Here is a 23,390-nt window from a genome sequence, read left to right as displayed (position 1 = left end):
TTTTATCACCTATCATTTAATTAAAGGCCTTAAATTAGCAGTGGGTTCCGCATTTTATTAAGCCATTTTAATTTTAACAATCATTCCATAAAACTACATTTTACCGCTATAATATGTATGTAATATAAGCGTATATACGTGCGCATTTTACCGCCGAACCTTAAGTTCTTTAATCCATGTTATATATACATTACCGCGCCAAGGTGGGGGGCGGATATAATTTTAAGGATTATATTACTTTATAAAATTATTTTAAAAATTTAAATATTATTATAATATCCCGATATAATTATTAAAATAATATTATATATCGAATTATTTTAAATATTTATAATAATGTTAAATAAAAATAACTTTATATTTAAAATAATTATAAAGATTATATTAAATTTATATGATTTTAACTTTTTAAAATAATTTTAATTTTTTAAAACGATTTTAACCTTTTAAAATGATTTTAAGGCTTATTTTAAATTATACCTACCTTTTTTTATTACGACTTTATATATTATAATAATAAGTTAATTATTATTTTTTATAAAATCGTAATAACGTAAGATTTAATTTAATTATAAAACACGTAAACTTATAATCGTAAAACACGTAATTTTATAATCGTAATTATAATTATAATTTTACTTATAAGTTTATAATTTAAACTTTAATTATAATAATAATATATTTTTATTTTTAAATATTTATAATAATAATATTATATTATATATAAATAAATATATGTGTTTAAGTTGCTTTTTTTTTTCATTTATTAAGTATATATATACTTTATATACTTATATGTTTATATAATATTAACATGTTTTTAAAATTTTAAAATGATTTCCGGGACCATGTCGAAAGTACGTGATTATTTTAAAAAAGTAAGTATTTTATTTTTTAAAACTTTTATATTTTACATATAATCTCGGAATTTCGTGACTTTGTTTTTTTAAATATAATGTATTTTTACATAATCGTTTTTAATTCGAAAGAATTACCAAATCGCATGAGGGTCTCGTTAATAATATTATTAGTTCCTTTTTATCGTTAAAAGCTGGTTTTTTAATTGAAATTATTTCGAATCGTTAGGATCATCCCTAAGATCATGTCCGCCTCCCACCTAGGCGCGGTAGTGTATGTATCCGCCCCCCTGTCCATGCGCGCTTAATTCGCAACGAAGCCAATTGCATAGTCTCCTTAGTCCAAAAATAGCATCCCACGCGTCCCTTACGCAAGCGTGTCGGCGCTTCTATATATTGTATGCTATGAAAAGCAGTGAAATCATCAGATCATCCTAACATAGAATTGTAGAAATTGGGCTTTCGCGCGGATGCCCGGATCCCTATATCCGGTAACGCTCCGCTTCCTCGCGCTCGGATATCTTCGCTGCCGGCAGGCGGAAGATGCACCTCCCGCTAGGCGAAGCTTAGTAGTCTAGATAAAATATAGCGGTAAGTGCACGTGGAAAATAGACGCCATGCCGGACGATATCCGATGTACCTATCTTAGCTCTAGCCGATGCGGCGCTTTTGTAATCCGAAATGAAACTCGGGATAGTTTAAATGAGGGCGTTGCGCGGATTCGCCTGTCTCAAAGAGGATGCCTATAGGTATTATACTGAATCTGCCACGAAAGTGCCAGACTTATTATAGGCACGGATTTATTTAATCAGCTTGACCTAACATGATATCGAGGAGCGGCGTCCGGATATCTTGCCGGAAAAGTGGGTCCATCCGCTATTTACCGGTTGAGGCACGGCCGGAAGACCGAATCTCGCTCCTATCACAGCACAGGCAGGGATACTTATGTGTCATTGTGCTGAGATGGCAGTTTTCATAGTAAGCCTAATCAATGCGTCGCGTCCGAGTAGTGAGCCTTAGAGTCAGCCTTGAGCCTAGATTTTGGTCAAAGTTCTGGATATACTTGTTTGTGATGTTTACGACGAAGATGTCACAAGGTAGAGCAAGAAGCATAGAAACGACCCGGTCGTTCCGCAAGAAACTCTAAGATAACTATGGGAGCCTTTGGCTATGCAGACTAAAAGTATCTTTTGTTCTGGATGTCTCTATGATCTTAATATAAGAGACCATGAGTATAGGTTTAATTGCTGATATTAAGTCGAAGATGTTATCTACCTACCTACTTACATAAAATAGCGAAATAAAGCATTGGAAAATTATAATTACACCGGCGAAGCGCACCAAACTTGTAACTATTCTAGTAACATTTGTAAATCCCGTAAGTGAATAAAGCAACCCTACTTTCATGAGTCTAGCTAGGACTGGGCTACCAGTGTAGTTAGAGTTTTATTCTAAGCATTGAATAGACCCTTTTAGTTACAGCGAGTTCAGACTTTCTACAGGTTACACGAAGTGCTAATGTTCGAAGCATCTTTAGAAGTAAACTGTGTGTTAGTATCAATAAACCCCCCTCCCCCTTTTTTAAAGGTTTGTCATCAATCAACATTCATTCCTTTTTAAACCCAGTTATAGTTCAAGTCAAGTAACTAGTATGTTTCACTACGAACCACAGCTTTCCATCAAGATCATTCATTTAGTCAAGACTTTTATTCGACTATTCTTAAACCCATATTTACAACCCTAAAATCGAATAGTACCTAGTACGCATCAAAATCGTCGACTGCGAGATAAAACACCGCTTACACCAAAGTTGAATCATAAAACCCTATGTGAAGAATAGAATCTAGGTATCTTAAGAACGAGCCAGGTATCTCTTAAGCAATCTCGTAACTGCTGTCCTCCTTTCCCGTAAGCCCCTTATCACGAATCCGAGTACGCCCATCCATGTCTAGCTGATCTTAGGAAGGCGAGCTCGGAAAGCCTGCGTCGTCTTCTTATTCCTTCATCTTGACGTAGTTACTGGGAAATATGCCATGTCTTGAGCCGATCATGCCCGTCCTAAAACTGTATATTAGTGCCAAAGTTTCGTTAAATCGCACGGGCTAGCATGTCCTTACCACCAATCATTATCACTATCCGTCTTTTTTAGCACTGTGATAATATCACCCTTTTTGAAACCCAAATCGCCTGGCTGGTCCGGTTCGAAGTTGTATAACGCAACAGCCTCGTTCTTCTTCATTAACGCCTGCTTACTTGCGAAATTCGGTTTTGGTGCCGCGGGTCTACCGGGGCCGGTCCGTCCCGCTTCTGAGTAACCACCCACAGGGGCAGAGGCTCGCACGCCCACAGTGCCGGATCTAGAAAGGCTGCCACCAGCGGCCGGTCGATCGTACACGTCGTCTTGCCATGTATTTGAGCGCTTCGGCGCGCCGAACTCGTTCTGACCATTGTTTTGCTGAGGTTCGCCGTAAGCACTCCCTCGCTGGCCGTTCCATACTACGTCATCATGACGGTCTTCATAAACTGGGACGTCATTATACATGGCGTCGTCCATGGTACCTTGGCGTACACCCGCAAATATTCTGGAATTGAGGACGGACATTAACGGCGCGGCTTGCGGTGGCGGTCGTACGGAACCCGTGAGGAGCTGTGCTGCTGTCCAGCGCTGGCCGTATAACTTTTCGTTCGCGTCTCGTCGTTCCACAATCGCGGAGCCCTCTAAAGATACACCAGCAAATAGACCTTTTGTCTTGCTATAACTGAACACACCCGCCACGCTCTTAAGAGATGCGGCACCGGCAGCCTCCGCGTTTCTGCCTACCGGTCCTGCCGCTATAGAGACATTCCCACCTAGCGTAATAGACCCTTGCTGAGAGAATGTTTTAACGGCGTGGGAATCGTTGAGGATAAAGACGAAATCGGTCAATTCGAACCCAATCTGGCCACCAAAGCCACCACCCGCAGTGATGATGGCCGACGGCGCAGACCACGTGCCGTCGGGCAAGCGGGCGACGACAAGCCCAGAACCAAATCGTGCAGACCCGAGGAAGCCGGCTTTGATGACGGTGAGTATCGCAAGGCCCTAAGTTAAGTATTTGTAAGTCACAATCTTTGTATATATGGATAAGGATAGTATCGTTCCTAGACGCCTCGTCGGAATGCGACGGAAGCTCACTTACTTTGGCATTCGCTAAAACCGACGGAGGAATTATCTTGTCGGGGCCAAACGCCTGGCGAGGATCAATGAAAGAAGTAAGAATTTTGCCACATTTCTTGCATTCCGCTATAGGAAGGGTTAGCATTCATTTATAACCGTATAACCGTAGGTACCCGATCCCGATCGCGCGAGACTGCGCGTATTCGTAGGTAAAGACTTACACGCCATAGACGACGGAAGAGGGTTGTTAATACCCATCTTGAGAATACTGTTGGTATCTCAAGTTGAAAGGCGATCTAATCCGAAATTTCCGAGCTTGAACCCTTTTTGCGACAGTAATGAATATTAAATGGTTGACGGGTATAGCGATGGGTTGCAAACACCACTTGCGGGGGTTAAACTCGTCAAAAATAAACTGGATCTTTGTGAGAAGGTGGGTTTAAATGGCACAAATGTATGTATTGTTAGGATATGAATCTATAACGCGCAACTATTGCGATGGTAACTTTTTGGATGTCGAAAAATGAACAGATAGGTACCTTAGGTAGGTAGGTAATAGGTAGGTTAGTAGGTGCCTGACTAAGGCTGGTATGTAATATTTGTACGAAAAACAACTGTTTACCTTTACGAAGGGAAGAACCAATACTAATGTCGTCAGCTGCGCAAGCTCTGCCTTAGCGGGGCAGGCGGCAGCAACGGCAAAGCTCCAGAGCGCCAAAGCCAAAGCTAGGTACCTAAGGTACAGGTATATACTTCGAGAGTACAGAACGATGAGGTCAGAGTTGGGACGGCCCCACGTACCACGAGTAATGATTTCCGAGCTGCTGGAAGCTGAAAGTTAAGCTGGGGTAGATGCCAATTCAAGTGGCAGACGGTACAATCTTGGTACCGATACAACACTGCAAGGATCCGCGGCGCTACCTATCTAACCGTACAAGTACACTATCAGACTATGTAGGATGCTAAAGTCACCAGCCACAATCTGCGTCATCTCGCCAACTCGCCTCCTTTTCTCGTCACGGAACCAACCTGTTACAGCCGACTTTTGGGCTAAAAGAATAGCAATAATACATACCTAACGTACCTACACTTACGGAAAACAAAGACGACAATCAATCCTCGCCCACTGGGGGCCCTGAGTATCCACGAACCTACAAGTACACCGATTCGCTCATCGCCGCCGCTTCATATTCCGCGATCCTTTGGCGGCGCATTCAATTACAAGACCGATTTCCGATTCCGCCGTGCTTTCCACTCCTTCAAACTATCGTAAAATAACAATAAAACATATACGCGAAGGGGGAAATCCAATCCAACCATCGAGGTTCGACAATGTCGGAGGCGTACGAGCGTGAGCGTCAGAACAATGCGCGCCTGGAGGAGCTGTCCGCAAAGGTGTCGTCGCTGCGCGGCGTAACGGTGGACATCTACGATAACGCGAGAGCGCAGGACGTGATCGACAATACTGTACGGCTTACCGCTTAACATTCATTCATTTATCTGCCTTTTGGGGGGCATAAGACTAACAACTAGGCTTTCGCGTCATGTAGTCCGATACGTTTTCTTCCATGTCGTCGCAGCTGAAGGGATCCGCCGGTCGATTGGGCCGTATGGCAGCGTCGGGGAACAAGGTCGCTATTCTAAAACTCTCCGGCATCCTCATCGGCGCCTTTCTCGTACTATATTATATCCTCAAGTGGATTTTCTGAACGGCTACTCTGCGGATTGGCACGCCAATATGCGAGCTAGGAGAAAGCGACCAAACTCTATTGAGGAAAGCCAGGTAGGCTATTGTCGGATGATATACCATTAACCTAGTCCTTTACGCGAGCCCGGCGGATTTGGACCCTTCAGATTTGGAACCCTTGGATGGCGTAGACGATCATGAAATAAAAGTGGCGGGTGATTACACTTGGCTAGTACGACATGGATACACGATTGAGAGACAAAGGATGGAGCTGCAATTTGTGATGGCATACCTATACGGTATCGGCAGCAACTATTTAATAAAACGGGAACACGTGTCAAATTATTGTTCATTTGATATGGAAGACTCGTAATCCTTGCAGCATAGCACAGGCGTTACGGATTTGGCCTTCTTAGTGTCAAGTAGATTATTTGCGAGCAAAAACTAGCCCAATGAATTTATCTGAATTGGTCTTACCTTATGTGCAAGTTCATATTTGACAACTAGCTTTGCAAGACCAAGCATAGCGAGCAGTCATAACTACCTATAGTCAACTCAAAATTGACAAGTTAAGCCCCTATTTCGTCGGATCCCCTAGCATACCTAGCGACCGACTGGCAACTTACTGCCAAACGTTGGAGAATAAATCATCACCCCCGAATCCGCCACCAGATTTTGATCCGCCGTTGTTGTTAGAATTTCCACCTGTACTACTAGTCCAACCTCCGAATTCCTCGTCTGCTGCCACCTTTGGGGCAGCGGTAAACCCTCCAGAGGTACCCGGTACCAAACTCTGACTGGCAAAAGATCCACTGGTACTACTCCAGGCACCAAAGTCGTTGCCACCGCTTATAGGGGACTTAGCTGCCAGTGGACTCTTGGAAGCTGCAGCTGGACTGGGTTCAGGAGCACTCCACGCATTCCCCCAGACATCCGAATTGTTAAATGCAGATGTGCTCAAAGAAGAGGTCGTATTTGTAATGGGCGCTGGTGCGGGGACCGGCTTTGATTGGTTTGCGGAGAGATTGAAGATAGAGTCAGAAGTTGATGAAGGCACGGGGGCTGGCTTGGGCGGAGCTGGTTGAGCAGGGGCAGACCAGTCAAAGAGATCGCCCAAGGCTGCCGAAGAAGATTGTGTTGGCTTTGACGGAGCAGCCGATATGCCAAATGCGCCGAAGCTGTTAGATGGCGATACTGAAGACCTCGGCTGCTGTTGCGGTACCGATTGAGCGGGCTTGGGGTCAAAGAAGCCACCCCCACTGAGACCAGAGAACGAAGAACCCGAAGGCTGGGGAGTGGATCGGTTGCTCGATATGTTCGATAGACTAGCAAATGCATCGTTCTGTGGACTCTTCGGCGGTGGTACCTTTCCAAAACTCAAGCCAGCAAAAGCGTCTTCTAGCCCTCCGCCTGTTGACTTCTGAGGTTGGTGTCCCATCGTCGGGGATTGCAAGGGAGATTGCATCGCTCCAAAACCCCCGAAGGATCCAGAAGAGGAGTGTGACGGCTGCTGTGGCGCGTGCTGAGGCCGCGGGGCCGAAGCATAGAGAGATAGAATAGATTGTTTAAGGTCAGGCCTCGATTGACTACCTATTCCGCCCGCGTTATTCGTACTTGCTGGGCGCGGAGGTGCGGCCGGCGCTTCGCCGAAAAAGTCCAATCCCAGGAGTGAGTCTTTAGTGTTCACTGCTTTTGGAGGAGCTGGTGCAGATTTAGGAGGAACTTGTGAAGAAGCTGGGCCGGCGGTACTCGCTCTCGGGGGGATGTCGTCGCCACCGATGAGATCCGCTTGAGGAGCTGGAGGTGCTATACCACGCGGCGCAGCTTGTTTCCCGACGGAGCTTTTCCGAATTGACTCCTTTCTGTCTATACTTTGCTTCTCTTTCACGATGCTTAGTGGAACGTCATCATCGCCTTCAACATCTAGGCTCGCAGGATCTGGCATCGGCCCATCCATCACCCATCTCTTAAGTTCGTATTTGGTTCTGATAAAGTTCTCGATCTTTGCTTCGGAGGGGACATGGCCAGTAGCCAGCTTTGATTCCCAGTATTTGTTGGCGCGCGCATTACCCCAGCTCAGGACACTCTGCAGTTGCTCGTCTGTCCACGAATCCAGATCAACCGACTTGACTCGCGATATGTGAGTGCCCATTCCTCGATGGATTCCTGAGCAGCGAATGCAGATAAAGACACCCAAGTTCCAGCTCGCCCATCGCGGATCTATAATAAAGCGTGAGTCCAGTAGGTCGATATTAGTAGACTGGGTATGTTTGAGGAAACGCACGCTTATTTCGTTTGCAATCGGCGCATATTTTGTTGGAGTCCAATTTCAAGAGACTTTTAATGGTCTGTTGATTTTGGGCTGCTCGTTCAGCAGCTGGGTTAGGAGGCCGTCTAGACATGGCGTGATCGCTACCGACAACAAGCAAGAATAGACGTGAAATAGCTAGTTATGCCAATTATAAAGTTGACAGGTATGCAGACCAAAAGTAGAGGTAAGGAAGTAGGTGGTTGGAAAGGGGTGCCTAAAAGCAGAGTTGAAAGGGGATAGTAAGTGATGGTGTGGCAGCGATATTGAATTCTAAAGTGTAAAAGGCGAAGTGCAACTTGAATGAATGAAACTCTGGCTTTCCTCGATTTGGCCTTGGTCTTGGTCTGAGCGTTCAAGTACCTACGTAGTTATTACATGGTACATGCTTTAGGTATTGTACTTCGTACCTGCAATGACTGCCCAAGACGACGCATAATCGGAAAGCGCTATTTTGAATTAATCCGTTATCTTTGTTCTTGATATCTACCCGTGGACCTTGTTCGTAAGCAAGGTAGTGACGACATATGCATATAATTCCACCCCATGTCTTCGGTAGCGCGGCTTTCAAGTATTTCTTATACTACAACTCCTCCAAATAGCGAAACGGTGATTCCAAATCATAGCATCAAATCTCACATAATTCTATACCATAATTCCAATTCTTAATACCATCGACGGATATATAGCCCTATTCTCATATCATCAAAACTGATGCGATTATCCCAATTCTCCAACTTATTCCGAGCCTTCTTTGCCTTTTCTACTCCGACTAGGGTTCGTCCTTTAGTTCATCAATCACTACGCCACAACGCAACACCATTGAGGTTTATGCCGACTCTTCCCTTTATAGGAAGTCTATTTGGCTCAAGCTCTAGCAAACCTAACAATATGTCGTATCCGGACCAGAGAACGCCTGACGAGTGGCGCGCCGTTCTCACTAAAGGTACTGTATATCCGGTCTTCTCCCAGAACGAGCATCGCCGCCATCCGCGCTCGGGCATTTACTAACTTATATTTCTCAGAACAATTCAAAATTCTCAGAGAAAAAGGTACCGAGCCGCCAGGATCTGGGAAGTACGATCAATTTTTCTCCGATTCTGGAGTGTATACGTGTGCAGGCTGCAATGCGCCCCTGTACAAAGCAAATCACAAATTCAAATCTGGCTGCGGCTGGCCGGCATACTTTGACAGCATTCCCGGCGCTGTAACAAGACATGTTGACAACGCGTGGGGTATGGAAAGAACAGAGATTTGCTGCGCCAAATGCGGTGGCCATCTTGGCCACGTCTTCAAGGGGGAGGGATATCCAACCCCAACAGATGAGAGGCACTGTGTTAACAGTGTCAGCTTAAACTTCTCCCCAGAAGATAAACCGGCCCAAGAAGGGGAGAAATAGAGCAGGATCAGTATCTTATGAGTCATACGTCGAAATTAATTTTGTCATTTTCAAGGAGTGAATATGTAGTAGTCGGAGGTGTGAGACGGGTAGAGGTATTCAAAAACGACGGCGCTAACCAGGTAGAGTAATGCTGTAGGCAGGTAGGGGCTGGGGATGCTATAGGCAGGAAGTGGAGGATTTCTCATGTCAGGCGAAACTCTAGCTCTGTTCCCTTAAGGGAGTACTCTAGACGTCTAAAGTGCCATAGATGCGCCGCTGAGGTAGCTACCTAGCTTATAGCAACCAATAGACGTTAACGTTCTCATCATCGTCGTCATCAAAATGAAGTATCATGTCTCTCTTTCCAACAGGATAAAATAGGGTGACGTTTCGGGTGCTCTTCCTGGGAAGTTGTATAGCGTTTAGGCCTCGTCAATTCCCAAGTATATACCTACCTAAGGTAAGCGAGGCACATTAACTTACTGCTATGGTCAAGGCTTCCGCATAGTTCTGACCACCCACCAAATCTTCATGTAAAAAGATCGATGGACTTGCCCTTAGTTATTCATACTAACAAACTTTCATTTTGGTGTGTCGTTTCCTGATCCATCTCCTAATAGGAAACCAAGTTCGTTATAAAAGAGCGCGGCCACCCAATCTCCCTCCATAAATTCTCTACTTCTACTCTTACAAGCCATATCCTTAATTTCCTTTTCCACCCAAACCAAATATATATACTCATTGTTGCAATATGGATGGCCAAGGCATCTCATCGTCCTCGCCAAGTGACTCCGTCGCGGACACCTCAGTAGCGACATCGTCACAGTCACAACCATCGCCAGAACAACATCGACCAACATCGACATTACCAAGAATCATTGTTGTTTTTATGAACGGTTGTCATTCTAGACTACGCTCTGTTATTGACAGGGAGACTGGCGAACGTATCTACGATCACGAGAGAGACAAGGATAAGCCGATCGAAATGTCCTTTGTGCAAGGAAAACTCCAGTCCCTCCAGGATACGGACGAGGGCCATTTCATATACATTCGTGGCATCACGCATAGGAAGCAAGACACATACGAAGCAAAACTACCTGGGCGTGAACGAGAGTATCATTCACCTTGCCCCGCAAAGAAGCATCAGGTATTTAATCCTCCCCTCTGGCATACATGCGAGTCACCAATATAGCGTATACTAACTTCACATCGGTTCGAACTTCAGCGGATACATTCATTTGCTTGATATTTTATACTTCGGATGGAATTCTTCATTTACATGCGCATATTGTACGGACGCGTTACGACTACCATGGACCAGAAAGCCCCTCATCAGCGTACATTCATTCTATGGTCAGCACAACGAGCGCGGTTTAGGGTTAAGATATCTTTTAGGGTAGGGTTTCTTGGGGCACGATACCCAAGCCCATGGAGTCATCAGAAGCGTCAGGAGCGTTGGGAGCATAGTGGGCATTCATTATTGGACATGGATACTAGGAAGCGTTAACCATAGATTCGCAGTTTCTTAATGTATTGTTTCTTTTAGCTAGCATGTCTTAATGTAATGTTTTTTTTAAGCTAGCATGCTGTCCTGCTACTACTGACACACTACTTGTCGTATGGTGCCTATACAACCGTAGAAATGTTAGAATTATAGAACACATAGCACGTACATGATTACGTCGACTGTTCTATACCCTTCTATCTAATGCGATACATACGACATTGTCTAAATATTAGTAACGTTGCACACCCACGCAGTTGTTTATATTTGACCATAATCCATAGTTGCGCGGCCCAACAACATGCATAGCATACGGTGCCAATATAAGCTATTTTGAAATCCTCGAAATTCTATAAAACCTCACTTGACATCCGAGCATTTATCTAGGCAGGTCTGACTCACTGTCTCACCTTACCTATACTTTAACGTAACTGTGTCCGAGTACGTGGCTGATCTGACTCAGAACCCGGCCTTCTTTGTATGTTGCGCTGGATATGCTGATGGGAAGCCCCTTGGCTCAGAGTACACAAGTTGTGATCTGGAAAAGGATAATGAAACTGCTTACGCGGCTGTATTGGTGCGTGTCCTTCCCGACCCGGACCTTACTAAAGCTCATATCGCTATTAGTCATCTATTCAACGCGGAGGAGTATATTGACTTGACCGTTAACTATTTTGCGTCGCGGTGTAGGTGTGCTAACGGGAGATAACAGCGAGTGGAAGGCGCGACGTAACTCTACATTCGTCATTGTGGAGGACTGGGCAAGGGAGAGGCCGCCTCATAATTTTACTTTGAAGCCAACTGAAGCTGCATGAACTTGGGTCGCCAATGCCATCTATGAGGTCTAACAAACCTTCACTACTGTTCCATCTTAGGACACGTCTAGACCATAACAAATACCGTATTAGTGCTGGCTATCGGGTCTTCGCACTGCATTAGTGGGCGCCCAAAGAGAAGAAATGATAGAAATACCTAATACTAGCTGCGTTGCCCACCCGCGCAAACGCGTACGGGGAAAAGGGGGAGAAAAGGGGGGATTATGCGTAAAACTAACGTCACGGCTAAAATCTAGCCTTTGATTAGCTAACCATACCTCAGCGCACGTCCGATGAATCTTTTATAAAATCAATTAAATTATTTCAGTATTATATAAAATCTTTAATAATTAATATTGTTAGATAGAGCTCGTTTTGCGTGATCTTTCTATACTATTCGCATATATTTTAAACGTTATGCGATAGAATGGCAAAAGAAAATGTCGCCAACTGCGAGGCGATTATAAGCATCTGATTAGTCTAAAAAATTGTAGCGGTACTAAGAAAATATAGGAGAGTAGGTTGGACTTTAGGTTTTGCGGCTGAGTCCATCTTGCAGTTTTAGATATGGTGTTTAGTCATATGAAAAGACTTGATTCGCCGTTACAATCCCTTGCCATGTTATTCGTATGGGAGACATCTTGCTTCTACAAGTTCGTCCCTGTCAGATAATCCGTATTTCGACCTCTTCTATTATGGGACAGTATCGATACATTGGGGTAGACATATTCGATAAACAGTTGCATGAAGAGTCTTCTTTAGCCTCTAACCCTAGTCCTAACGTTATAGTCCAGACTATGCTCGGTCCTATTTTCAAGCAGTACCGTGTCCTCGACCTACAGGATGACACTATTTCGGCCATGACCGAACTAGGTGATATCATGACTGGAATCCCCGTTTTAGACCAGTCCAACCTGTTAGGTCGCTTACAGCAGGCATTCAATAATGGACTTGGTAGTGTTCGCGCTCTCGTTCTTATCCACGGTGATCGAAAGCTTATCGTTGACATGAAAGTCCTTTCTGATTCATCTCTTGGATGCCCGCCAGTGTTACATGAAGCAATACTGAGAAGCAATAAGTCAGTATTAGAGCAGATCTTATCGAAACCCGAGAAAATTAATGAGCTGGATGAAGAGGGGAGGACAGCGCTTTTCTCAGCAGTGGCGGTCCGTCGTGAGGAGGTGGTTGACCTGCTACTCCAGAAAAATAAAATAAAAGTTAATATAATAGATATGTACGGGAGAACAGCTTTGGATGTTGCCGTCGCAGCAGATCCGTCTATAGCGATGCGACTCCTCCGTAACGGTGCCTCGCCGATAGTGGGTATTGACAGTGGTATTTTGAACCTACTTTCGGCTTCAGCGGAAGGACATCGAGCCGAAGTGGAGGGTCTCCTCCTGGACTCTGGCGTTGATGTCAATGGTTGCGATCGACTCGGACTCACAGCACTTCACGAAGCAGCCAGCTTCGGCCATGATAGTATCGTCACTCAGCTTATACAGCATGGCGCGGATGTCAATGTGAGGGTCGCGCTGGGGAAGGATACAGCACTACATATAGCAATCAGGAGAGATGACAACTATCGTAGATTCATAGGCCAGGGTATCTGGAGTAAATCTACAGTGCTTACTATCAACTATATCGAAGTAGTCAAGGCTCTTTTACGGAATGGAGCTACTACTAGTCAAAGGCGGCATGATGGGCGTACTGTGGAGGATCTCGTGACAGGAGGACCTTTCCAAGCCTGGTTTGTCCGAAGATCGAAAACACTCTCTCCAAAAGATTCTAAAGACTTTGAAGAGTCCCCCTAAGGTACAAGCGAAAGTCACAGGGGAATCTAACGTGAGAGTACCGAGATTAGACAACGAGAAAGTAGACATGTGTGGTTTGTTTGATGTCCGGATCCAATATCATACTTCCGATTCTTAGCTACCACGAGAACTGTCCATCGGAAGCTTCATATACCCTCAATTCAATCATGAATCTGAACGAAGAGTTCAGCTTGCGGAATGGGAGAAAGAAATGGAGGGGGACGAATATTGGAGATGGATACACTTACCTGCAAACAATGTATGTCTGGAAACTAAACTCCTCCATGCATATATTGAATTATTCAAAAAGCTAATTAGGCGCAGAAAATTTGGGTCAAGGTAAAGACATATAAATTCTATCGCAGTGCACGAAATACTCATAGGAAATGTGGAAGTAGGATATGATTCGCACTCTGTACAGCCACCGCGAGATCAATATGACGCCGGATCACTTCAAGGAGGTTATAAAATTTATTGACCGCTCGTTTAATGAATTTAGAAGATCGACTTCCGATGTACGCTTGCGAAGACCGTCCTTCCTACGGTGTTCTAAGCCCAAGCACGTATTTTCAATAGTCGTAAGTTAGCACATCTACTAAATCACAACTTGAAATTTAGGCGCTAAAGTCTTGCTTTATAGATCCCTTATTTTGACATAGAGGCCGTTGAGGATTATATAAATCTCCAAAGTAACAAGAAGGATCAGTACTACAAGAAGCGGGAGTTGGAGAAGCTGTACCGGTATCGCAAACCCGCCGACGAACCTGAAGATTTGCATATCCCCTATTCGCTAGATCAGTCTTACTACCTATTCCTCAATGACTCGACAGAGAGGGATAAAACCCAGGTTGTCGTTAAATATGCAGAGCTTCAAGAGAAGAGAATGAAAGTAACCGATTCCAAATCGACTCAAACATTAGAACCCCAACAAAGCGAAGATCACAACGCATCCCGCAGCCAGCCAGAACCTTCTTATGGTAAACCAAATGTGGCTTTGGAAGATTAACCAGGGTAGAGTATATCCTAGATATTGGTTAAATTATACTGGAGCCCTAATTTTGAGATTTTATACACGATTATAACCGCATTCCCAGATCGCTTGTATAACGGTTCAGAAGTCAAGCTCCCAACTCAAATTTCCCAGGACATGGCAGTGGACTTACCAGTCACTGTAGATTCAACCATGACAAAGATTCTAGATCGTATTGTTGGATTCATTGATGCACCGAGCAATGCTGGATTAGATGAAAATGTCTTTGGCATTTTTGAGCAAAATATCGCCTACCAAGTATGTTATTCCTAAACGGTGAATAATTTCTGCCAGGTACTTACTCTCATATTTGCAGACCCAAGCAGAAAGAGAGTGTTTCAATATCTTTTCTAAGTGGAAAAAAGTTCCATGGATAAAAAACGTTGATAAACCACAACCCTGGGGTGAAGGCAGTAACCTAGGTAGTTACGAGAGGAACCTCAAGAGACAAGAACTAAGTGCAGAAAATCGAGAAAATGAAATGTGCAGTATATCCAAGGAGGTTGAACATCTCAGTGAAATTAAAGATACTAGAGATGAACTCAGGATGATTGAACGGGTCTTTGTGGATCAAAAAATTGTCATCACTCAATTCCAAGACATATTCGAAAACAACAACGACGACGACGCAAAAAGCAAACTCAAAATCACACTCCAGGGCCTCAATAATCGAATTTCCAAAGTAGATAGACTTGGGAAAGACGCGTTATGGGTTGAAAACTCGGAAAATTTGAGTTACATCCTACTCGGTAGGTACGTGCCTGCAGGTATTTATAAAGCTTACTTTCAAATGAATTCCATACCATAGAAGCATATTTGCACGTTAGATGGTCATTATGTAAGAACTAATCATATCCTATTTATACGTTGCGCAATACCCTCACAAATACGAGGCTAGTTAACACTCCTTACGGTCATCCCTAACACTTACAACAGTTTAAAGCTGCGACTACAAGTAGGTATCAAGCTTAGGAACCCCATAATTACCTAGGTAAGTTCTAGCACGGATATAGAACCGAGGTAACAGTTATATAATTCTCCCCTGAAACGAGTTAGGGCTGAAGCAATATCAACGAGGGCCTCAGCCAGAGGAAAGTCACCACATAAAACTCATACTATACATGATGATTGATTGTAACTTGCACACAATAGACTTCCAATTAGTGATTCTATCTATCTAGTCTGGGATATTCTTTATTGCCCCAACAGGCCGAAAACGACCAAATATCTACGCAGACTTCTTAACCCCCCAGAACTACATCCGTAACGCGAACACAGTAATACTTCCCAGGACCAAAAAAGCCTTAGCCATCGCGGCGACCACTCCGTTCTGCAGGCTACCAGGTGCCTGCGACCTGTCATCCTAGCTGCTCTTGGGCGCCCTACCGTTGTAGTCGACACCCGACTCGGCGGTGTAGTCGCCGAAGCAGTCGTAGTCGAAGTCAATCTCGTCAATGCGGTCCTTAAGCACAGACACTACGTTGTCGAATGCGCAGAGCCCGTGCGGGTCGGCGGGGCAGCCGGAGTACGAGTCCGCGATGGGGATGACGCCGTCGTTTCTGGGGAATTTAATGAGCATGTTTTGTTGCATAATGATGTGGGTTGGGCACTAGTGGAAGGTAAGAGGTGACTTACACAATGAACCTGATTTGCTTGGTGGGTTGGTAAGTCGAGCATTCGAGAACCTGAGTGGTGAAATGGGTACCGAACGGCACGAGCTTGCTGGACGAGAAGCTGTTCTCTCTTTGGTTCTCATTGAGGTTTAGGGGAGGTCCTTTGAACAGTGCTGATAGGTTGAAGGCGGTGAGGGTGTCGAGGACGACAACTTCGTGGGTAGCATCGGCGTAGATGGACTGGTTAAGGGGGAAGTAGGTAGACGAGTTGTCGAACGTCTGGTTCAGAGCTGACCAAGCCTCTGGGTATTCGCCTGTGAAGCGCGCGACAAATTCCTGTAGGTAACCTTTACCCTGGGCGGCCGCAACGGGTGATCCAGGACCGTTGTTGTAGTAGAACGACTTAGATGGGTTAGTATGCTTAGCTACGAGAAAGTGCCTAGTGGAGAAGAAGATTGACATGTTACAACATACAAGGTCAAAGTAGTACTCAAAGTTCAAGAAATCCTCCTGGCTAAACAGACCGCAGAACGCAGAGTACCCAAGGGCGTTAGTTTCATAAGAGCAAAGTTGAAGCATCGCAATGATGTCGGTGGAAGTGAACTCGATACCAGAGACCTTAGACGCATTAGTAACTTGTTGCTTCCTTTTCTCTTGGGCTGTTTAGTAGGCTCACCTGCGAGTTCAGACGAGCAAGGGTAGCGTTGAAAGCATTTTCCGCAAATTCCGAGGCTATCGAGCTCCCAATGCTCCCTCGACTAGCGACATTGGAATTGTCACAGACCTCGTAGGGGGCGCCCGAGTTGTTCACGCCAGGCGCCTCTACAAGAATCTCGATGCTCACTTGATCGAGGTACTCAGGTACGCCGAAAAAGCCGGCCGCGAAGTTCTCGGCAGTCTTAACCATACGGTCCTGAGACTGGGTCCGGAAGACGGGAATAGTACCAGCTTCGGTAAAGTTATTAAGTAGGTGGCCGTAAAGTTGGCGGTGCTGAATACCGAGAAGAAACTCCTGGCTCCTACCGAACGGGGAAAGTAGTTCACCACCCAGTTTATAGGTCCAGTCGGATAAGAATGTTAGGTCACCCTTAACCTGCAGCCCCTGCTTAGTAGCATTCGCGATCTTGTTCGCGAACTGAGCCGGTGCCGCGCCGGTAGTGGGGTATCTAGCACCATGGCGGTATAAGAGATGCACCTGGGTGACACTGCAGCCCGGCGGTGCGAGGGGGCTCGTATCTGGTAAACCGAAATCGGCAGAAGATAGGGAATACCAAGGCGACAAGTTGCCCCAATATTTGGTGATATCGAACTTGTCCGATGTTTCGCTTTGGCCGTGAGGCTGCGGCGCAACTAACGGGAACTGGTTCGTCGGTCCCCGATTATACGGATACGCCGCCGCAGTTTGAATTGCGGCGGGTTCGACACCTGTTGGTGTCGGTCCTGGGAAACCGACTTCAGCCTCTGGTGGGAAGAGTGCAGAGTCAACCGAGGCTTTTCTCTTTGTTAGTAACTAACTACTATATAGGTACCTAAGGTAGGTAGGTAGATATGTACGGTAATGAAATTAATAGTACGTACTGCTCGGTGGTGGAAAGAGGTCCGAGGTGGCCGAGCCGGCGTGGGGTGAGGCCGTTATAAAGGCGGTATCGTCAGCCGCGGTACTGGACTGAACCAGCAGGGCTGACAAGACAACACCGGCAGTAATAAGCTGCATCTTCTTGTCTTGAACTTAGCTAGGTTACTACCTAAGCTCCAGCTGAAATAACAGGGATGCCAAGTGACGGTTTATCAAGAGCTTGACTAGAGCTACCAAAGCTTGATTCTTATAGGGGTTGCGGGAAGGGTACGTGTTGTAATTAATTGGCCTATCAACAACACGGATAAATACATGTGCTTGGCTAACCCCCCCTTGCATGTTGATCCTTTCAATTAGGATCCTATTGTAGAAGGCGGGCGTTGTTGGTCCAATAAGACGCACAGCATCATTCCAATAGCGCGGAACGGAACCCAGCTGAAAAGCGACGCCCGCTCTATGTGGGTATATAGACATATGTATATGTATATGGGGAAGCTGCTTCGAATCTGCCATGATAATTTATAGTTAACTATGACACATTGACGGTATGTTTATTTACCTGTAGAGAAACAGAGTTGGGTAAATATATGTAAGTTGACTGTAAAAAGAAGTGGAAATGAGATGATATATTAGTATAATTAGAGGAAGAGTTGCAATTGCTACTTCTATAACCTAGAACATTATACATTACTTAGCTATGTAGCTAACTAACTAGAACTAAGCGTTTAAGGTTATACCATTTTACCTTAGGTAGTAAGATCGGTATGCAAGTCCCTGAACCCCCCCCGGGCAGATAGAGTTAAGGTACCTTATCCACTACCCCGGTACTCCTCATGTCTCAGGCCGACGTCATATTCCCGTGCCTATCCCGAGTGTCAACCGTAAACACTATGCCACACGAGGTTAGGTACTCAATAGTTCAGTAGAAATTATAAACGCAACGTTCTTTTTATTTAATTGTCAACTGCATCTTCTATATACCGACTGGTTCGGTCTGCCAAGCTAAATTTGCAGTCCGACTAGACTACCCTTGCAATTGTTGATGACGACAACACTCCAATTCCTAAGCCATACGCCAGGAAACTCCATATCTTGTGTAAAGTTTTACAAGATCTGGTAGTTGTAATATTTCTGGTGGTTGGCCTGCTTGCTAAGTGCCCATTCCTTTTGTCTCGCCGCCTTATGCTCTTGCTTACGGCTTCTCTGCTCGGCGCGAGCCACTTCCTTCTTCTTCTGATCTGTCACTCCTAACATACCAGTACCGCCATTCGCTCGGCTTATAACGGCACCGTTACGCCCGCGGCCTTCACGTCGAGAAACCTGGCCATTGCCATTCTTGGCATCGTCGTCAACTTCCATGGCGTCACCCTCAGCTGAAGCTGCTTCAAGAGCAAGTCTTTCCGCACGTTCCTCGGCTGAAGGGTGGTTGTGTAGGTTCTGGCGATAATACTTAGCCAGAGATCGGTGGCCTACCGAACGACCCGAAGGAAGATGTAGCTCGGTATCATCGTAAAAAATGGCACGATGTTTGTGAGCATGCGAGTGCCATCCATCCATCTTATGGTGGTGTCGCGGGTCGTGAGATGAGTGGTGGGGATGCTTCTCGAGCCGTTCGTACTGCCGGTAATGGTGATCAACGGGAATAGGACCCAGATCTTCAGACTTGCAAGACGAAGTAGAGCTGTCCGTTTCCCAGCCTTCATCCTCCATAATCTCGTCTCCATTTTCTCCTACAGCCTTGGCTGATCGTCTGGCCCCAAGCTTAGCTCCTCCGTTCTGCTTACTATCGTCGACCGACTCATCTTCCGACTCTTCGCCATCTGAGTATGTGCTTCTGAAGTCGTAATAATCACCAATGTCGACCTGCTCATCTTCTGAAGTATAAGGTATCTTACAATGACCCTTATCACGCATATGCGTTTGTACAGCAGTTGCGCTGGTCTTAACCTTCCCGCAGTACAGACATTCATGGAATTCTTGGATCCGCTGTTGTAATGCGCCAATAAGGCCATCCAGATTAACAAGATATTGCTTCTCCGGAATAAACATGCTGTGGATGCGCTCCATATGAACGACGTTTAACGGGACGGTTGGCGAGTCATAATTACAGAATAAGCATGACTTCAATGTAAGATTCGGAACCGGTGTTGTTGTGCTAGAAGCAGCCTCGCTAGCATCTCCTGACACGGGATGCTCTCTCTTGTGCTGCGCCTCGGCTGAAGGATCGGGATTTGATGGGCGCTTGACTGGGGAAGGATGTTCTGTTAAACTAGCCTTTTGAATCCCTTCAACCACTTCGTTGAACTCATTTTCAGCAATAGAATCGACTTCCTCGCTGTTATTTGAAGGTATAGGGTCGCCGAGAGAGAAGGTAGAGCTCATAACAGAGCTGGCATCATCCTGATTGGGTCCCCGGTGTTGCACGGCTGCCTCTCGCGCCTTATGTTTCTGACTTGAAATATGATTTCGGAAAGAGTTCTCGCTGTAGTATGTCCGTTGACAGACCTCGCAAATTTGCTGAAATCCGGCACGGTCTGCTTCAGCGCTGGTCGCAGCGCGGGCTTGTAGGACCTTTTCGGTAAAGACCTCAGATGCAATTGGAGGCAGTGACGCAACGCGACGCTTAAGATTATATCGACTATAAAAGTAAGAGCACGATACAGGTTAGATTAATAATTCAATAGATGTAAAAATAGGTAGACACAGGGAAAACATACTGCCAATCACTCTTCATGTGACCTTTTTGGGTATCAGCAAAGCGGAAGGCTACTTGGCATGTGTTGCAAGTGTATTGATGGGAAGATGGCGCGGGTTCCTGCTTATTAGACAGAGCTGTGCCCGCGGGTCTGCTCCCCGTGATGGTAGCCATTGTTGTTGGGGGAATACAAATGAGTGTCTTTATGGTTGATTTGATTGCAACGGTGACTAGAGTAGGTTAGAACAAAAACCGATGCTTCTACGAAACACGGGAGATGTCAACAACGGAAGCGCCGGTCGGATAAAGTTTCTTAGTTTTAATCCTGGCAGATGAATTTTTGTGTGCAGCGCTCCGACGGGGAGGGGCGGAGGGGTTGATGAGGCTTTAATTTTGATGCGACTAGTGTAGGTCGCAGCGTCTCGAATGGTGTTGTACTAAAATCTGAGCGATTTCAAAGCGCAATTCGGATAAGGGAAGGCCAAGATTTTTTAAATGGAGTTGGGCGATCCGGCTGAAATAGATTTTGAATTATTTATGAAGAAGTTGTGGCCTATTATCGGACTGATGTGTCACAAAGGCCGCACGCCGAAGTGGAAATGGAATTGATCAGAGTTGCGGAATTACAGAATTGCAGAATTAAATCGTTGAAATTCTGCTTACCTAGACGGAGTGGCGTTGGTGGGGCTATTTTTACCCTCCTTCCTCTTGCCTTACCACTCTGCCGAGAAAATTATTTTAAGTTGTAACTCATACGTCAGTTCTAGAACTATTCCACAGGTACCTAAGGTATCGAGGCTGAGTCTTAGCAGGTACGCTGGTACATTGATTAGGTACATTGAGGTTATCTTAGTATTAAGACTAGAATTCGGGAAACGGGCTTTGCCACAAGCGCCACAAAACCCTTGGTCTGTGTGTTTGTATCTGTGGGTCGGGGGGGAGGCGTTTCCCGAATTCTAGTCTTAGCTGCGAGCGAAAATTTGAACAATTATCGGCACACTCAACTTTCAATTAGAGGTTATATCGACGATGACTCAACAGGCAACAACAACGTTGAAAATACATTATATATTAATCGCTCGGGGCTAGTCCTTTGCTTTCTCTACCTCCTCATACTTTTTGCATAGCTGTACGGTATTGCGTTGTGATGATGCAAGCCTCGACGTTGAAAACATGTAATAATAGCACCGCAAGACCACATCCAAGACCGCATCCAACATCGTATCCACAACTATGTTTAAAATACCTTCTTTTTTAATCACTCGGGTCTAGTCCTTTGCTTTCGCTACCTCCTCATCCTTTTTGCATGTCTATAAGGCATTGCGTTGTAATGTTACAGGCCTTGACGTCTATTGCAGCGTCTATTGCGGCTATCGCGTTGCGACCGGTGTTGCGACCGCTGTTGCAACCGCTGTTGCGACTGTTGCGACTGTTGCGACCGGTACTATAGCTAATTTCGACCCAAAACGTATATAACCTATCTAAATGATCGAATTAGCAATTGTTTCTTATATAAAGACTTTACTTACGGTAAAAACGCGTTGGTATTGATGTTTTCAATTGATTTTGCTATTGCCAGTGTAGGGGGGTAATGTTCGCAACTGCCTCAGACTAGAGATTAGAAAATCTTTTGGGGGGTGGGACGGGGCTGTGATTGGTTGAAAAATGGTGTGGCTGGGGGAGGTACATCCCCCCGAACGATTTTCTAATCTCAGTCTGAGGTCACCTGAGATAACATTGAGGTGATCTGACAAATTACTGCCGACCTTGCTTAAGTGCTTAGCCAATCACTTTCTTAGATGCATATGTATACCCACCTGTCTTAGTCACTCATCTTAATGTTTGTAACAAGAAATTGAAAGTCATCTCATCTTTGAGCAATCACAACGCGGATTGACTGGACTACAAGCGTATGTATAGATACCTAATTCACCTTATCGTCTTTGCGTTAGAAGTCAATTTGCAGAACACTTTATTTGATTGCTTATGAGTATGTGCTTATAACCTTTGAATAGTTAATACTCTATTAGTTAATCTGAAACTCAATCATAACTAACTAGCATATCTTAATATTATCAATTCATAGGAAGTCTTTGGATGCTTACGGTATGAATTTGGGCGAGTCTAACCAGCAGTCTTCAACTAAATAAAAGAACATAGAAATTGTTGATGTGTAAAAGTACCTAATATGTCGTCCTAATAGTCCAGAGACACTACGTAGATGCAACATATGTTATAACCTATTACTGGACTCTCTTAAAACTAGCGCTAGTTGTCCATTCTTTCTGTTACGAGTAAATATCAATATTAAGGACGTTTCAAATACACATTTATAACGTATCGTAAGAATTGCAATATATGAAAACAATAGAGTAAGTATGTACCTAACACGTCTATAGCCTGGGATCTCATGCTCATTGGGTGGGATGGGGCTGTGGGGGAAAATACACCCTTATGTAAAATTCATGCATATGTACATACCTTAGTGTACATGACGCTGGAACTAATACATTAGATAGACAAGCCAATAGAAAGGGACGGAGATGCATTCAGCCTTGGAAACTTCATACGTTTTTCGTTATTGCGTGGTGCGGCTCGAGCTGATACCCACCATTGCCACGATATTACGACCGTCTATATATCTATCTCTATATATCTATCTACCTCATTTATATCATTTATTATATTATTTATACCCAGTCGCTTGTATTATTGATAGTTGAATAATAACCTTACTTCATCCAATCAACTTCAACACACTTTCGTTCGATCTGTTGATGACCTAAGCGCACCTATATATAGGTATATACTTTAGTACCTGGCTAAGGTTATCTAGTATAACCGAGGATTGCGCGATTCTAATTGCCGTGTTCCCTACCTCTTACTATACTTATCATACATACCAACCATTAGTAGGTATCTACCTACATACCTAATCTATCCTTCCTAATTTCCT

General features: G+C 44.8%; 9 protein-coding genes across 9 annotated transcripts; 5 read left to right on the top strand and 4 right to left on the bottom strand.

Annotated features, from left to right (window-relative positions):
* Nucleotides 1-2,470: 2,470 nt before the first annotated feature.
* F5Y00DRAFT_235014 (DUF500-domain-containing protein) lies at nt 2,471-4,594 on the bottom strand. Its single transcript, XM_048007505.1, has 4 exons — nt 4,236-4,594; nt 4,037-4,140; nt 2,975-3,939; nt 2,471-2,915 (listed from the first exon to the last, which is right to left on the bottom strand). Exons 1-4 carry the CDS (start codon nt 4,270-4,272, stop codon nt 2,852-2,854), a joined length of 1,170 nt encoding a protein of 389 aa, XP_047865788.1. The 5' UTR covers nt 4,273-4,594; the 3' UTR covers nt 2,471-2,851.
* Nucleotides 4,595-4,998: 404 nt separating this feature from the next.
* F5Y00DRAFT_235011 (uncharacterized protein) lies at nt 4,999-6,170 on the top strand. Its single transcript, XM_048007504.1, has 2 exons — nt 4,999-5,481; nt 5,565-6,170. The coding sequence occupies exons 1-2, from the start codon at nt 5,347-5,349 to the stop codon at nt 5,721-5,723; spliced, it is 294 nt and encodes a 97-aa protein (XP_047865787.1). The 5' UTR covers nt 4,999-5,346; the 3' UTR covers nt 5,724-6,170.
* F5Y00DRAFT_235010 (ArfGap-domain-containing protein) lies at nt 6,171-8,300 on the bottom strand. Its single transcript, XM_048007503.1, has 2 exons — nt 7,986-8,300; nt 6,171-7,921 (listed from the first exon to the last, which is right to left on the bottom strand). The coding sequence occupies exons 1-2, from the start codon at nt 8,101-8,103 to the stop codon at nt 6,324-6,326; spliced, it is 1,716 nt and encodes a 571-aa protein (XP_047865786.1). The 5' UTR covers nt 8,104-8,300; the 3' UTR covers nt 6,171-6,323.
* Nucleotides 8,301-8,569: 269 nt separating this feature from the next.
* Nucleotides 8,570-9,723, top strand: F5Y00DRAFT_235008 (SelR-domain-containing protein). The gene is made up of 2 exons (XM_048007502.1): nt 8,570-8,955; nt 9,035-9,723. Exons 1-2 carry the CDS (start codon nt 8,724-8,726, stop codon nt 9,406-9,408), a joined length of 606 nt encoding a protein of 201 aa, XP_047865785.1. The 5' UTR covers nt 8,570-8,723; the 3' UTR covers nt 9,409-9,723.
* Nucleotides 9,724-10,141: 418 nt separating this feature from the next.
* On the top strand, nt 10,142-11,709 carry F5Y00DRAFT_261303 (uncharacterized protein; the record flags this gene model as incomplete). Its single annotated transcript, XM_048011180.1, has 3 exons — nt 10,142-10,537; nt 11,358-11,542; nt 11,607-11,709. The coding sequence occupies 3 exons, from the start codon at nt 10,142-10,144 to the stop codon at nt 11,707-11,709; spliced, it is 684 nt and encodes a 227-aa protein (XP_047865784.1).
* A 797-nt stretch (nt 11,710-12,506) lies between these two features.
* Nucleotides 12,507-13,520, top strand: F5Y00DRAFT_261302 (ankyrin repeat-containing domain protein; the record flags this gene model as incomplete). The annotated part of the gene is made up of 1 exon (XM_048011179.1): nt 12,507-13,520. One exon carries the CDS (start codon nt 12,507-12,509, stop codon nt 13,518-13,520), a length of 1,014 nt encoding a protein of 337 aa, XP_047865783.1.
* Nucleotides 13,521-13,957: 437 nt separating this feature from the next.
* Nucleotides 13,958-15,377, top strand: F5Y00DRAFT_261301 (uncharacterized protein; the record flags this gene model as incomplete). Its single annotated transcript, XM_048011178.1, has 5 exons — nt 13,958-14,098; nt 14,161-14,497; nt 14,615-14,808; nt 14,867-15,303; nt 15,359-15,377. The coding sequence occupies 5 exons, from the start codon at nt 13,958-13,960 to the stop codon at nt 15,375-15,377; spliced, it is 1,128 nt and encodes a 375-aa protein (XP_047865782.1).
* A 192-nt stretch (nt 15,378-15,569) lies between these two features.
* F5Y00DRAFT_52677 (phosphoglycerate mutase-like protein) lies at nt 15,570-18,067 on the bottom strand. The gene is made up of 5 exons (XM_048013770.1): nt 17,742-18,067; nt 16,840-17,654; nt 16,638-16,781; nt 16,186-16,565; nt 15,570-16,109 (listed from the first exon to the last, which is right to left on the bottom strand). The coding sequence occupies exons 1-5, from the start codon at nt 17,875-17,877 to the stop codon at nt 15,914-15,916; spliced, it is 1,671 nt and encodes a 556-aa protein (XP_047865781.1). The 5' UTR covers nt 17,878-18,067; the 3' UTR covers nt 15,570-15,913.
* Nucleotides 18,068-18,668: 601 nt separating this feature from the next.
* On the bottom strand, nt 18,669-21,204 carry F5Y00DRAFT_235005 (C2H2 type zinc-finger-domain-containing protein). Its single transcript, XM_048007501.1, has 2 exons — nt 20,457-21,204; nt 18,669-20,377 (listed from the first exon to the last, which is right to left on the bottom strand). Exons 1-2 carry the CDS (start codon nt 20,606-20,608, stop codon nt 18,844-18,846), a joined length of 1,686 nt encoding a protein of 561 aa, XP_047865780.1. The 5' UTR covers nt 20,609-21,204; the 3' UTR covers nt 18,669-18,843.
* Between the last annotated feature and the right edge of the window lie 2,186 nt (nt 21,205-23,390).

This window comes from Daldinia vernicosa (assembly GCF_022497035.1).
Source record: "Daldinia vernicosa strain CBS 139.73 unplaced genomic scaffold F5Y00scaffold_18, whole genome shotgun sequence".
Classification (NCBI taxonomy): domain Eukaryota; kingdom Fungi; phylum Ascomycota; class Sordariomycetes; order Xylariales; family Hypoxylaceae; genus Daldinia; species Daldinia vernicosa.
The sequence above is the reverse complement of the archived record's forward strand: the minus strand, read 5'-3'. Positions and strand labels throughout refer to the sequence as shown.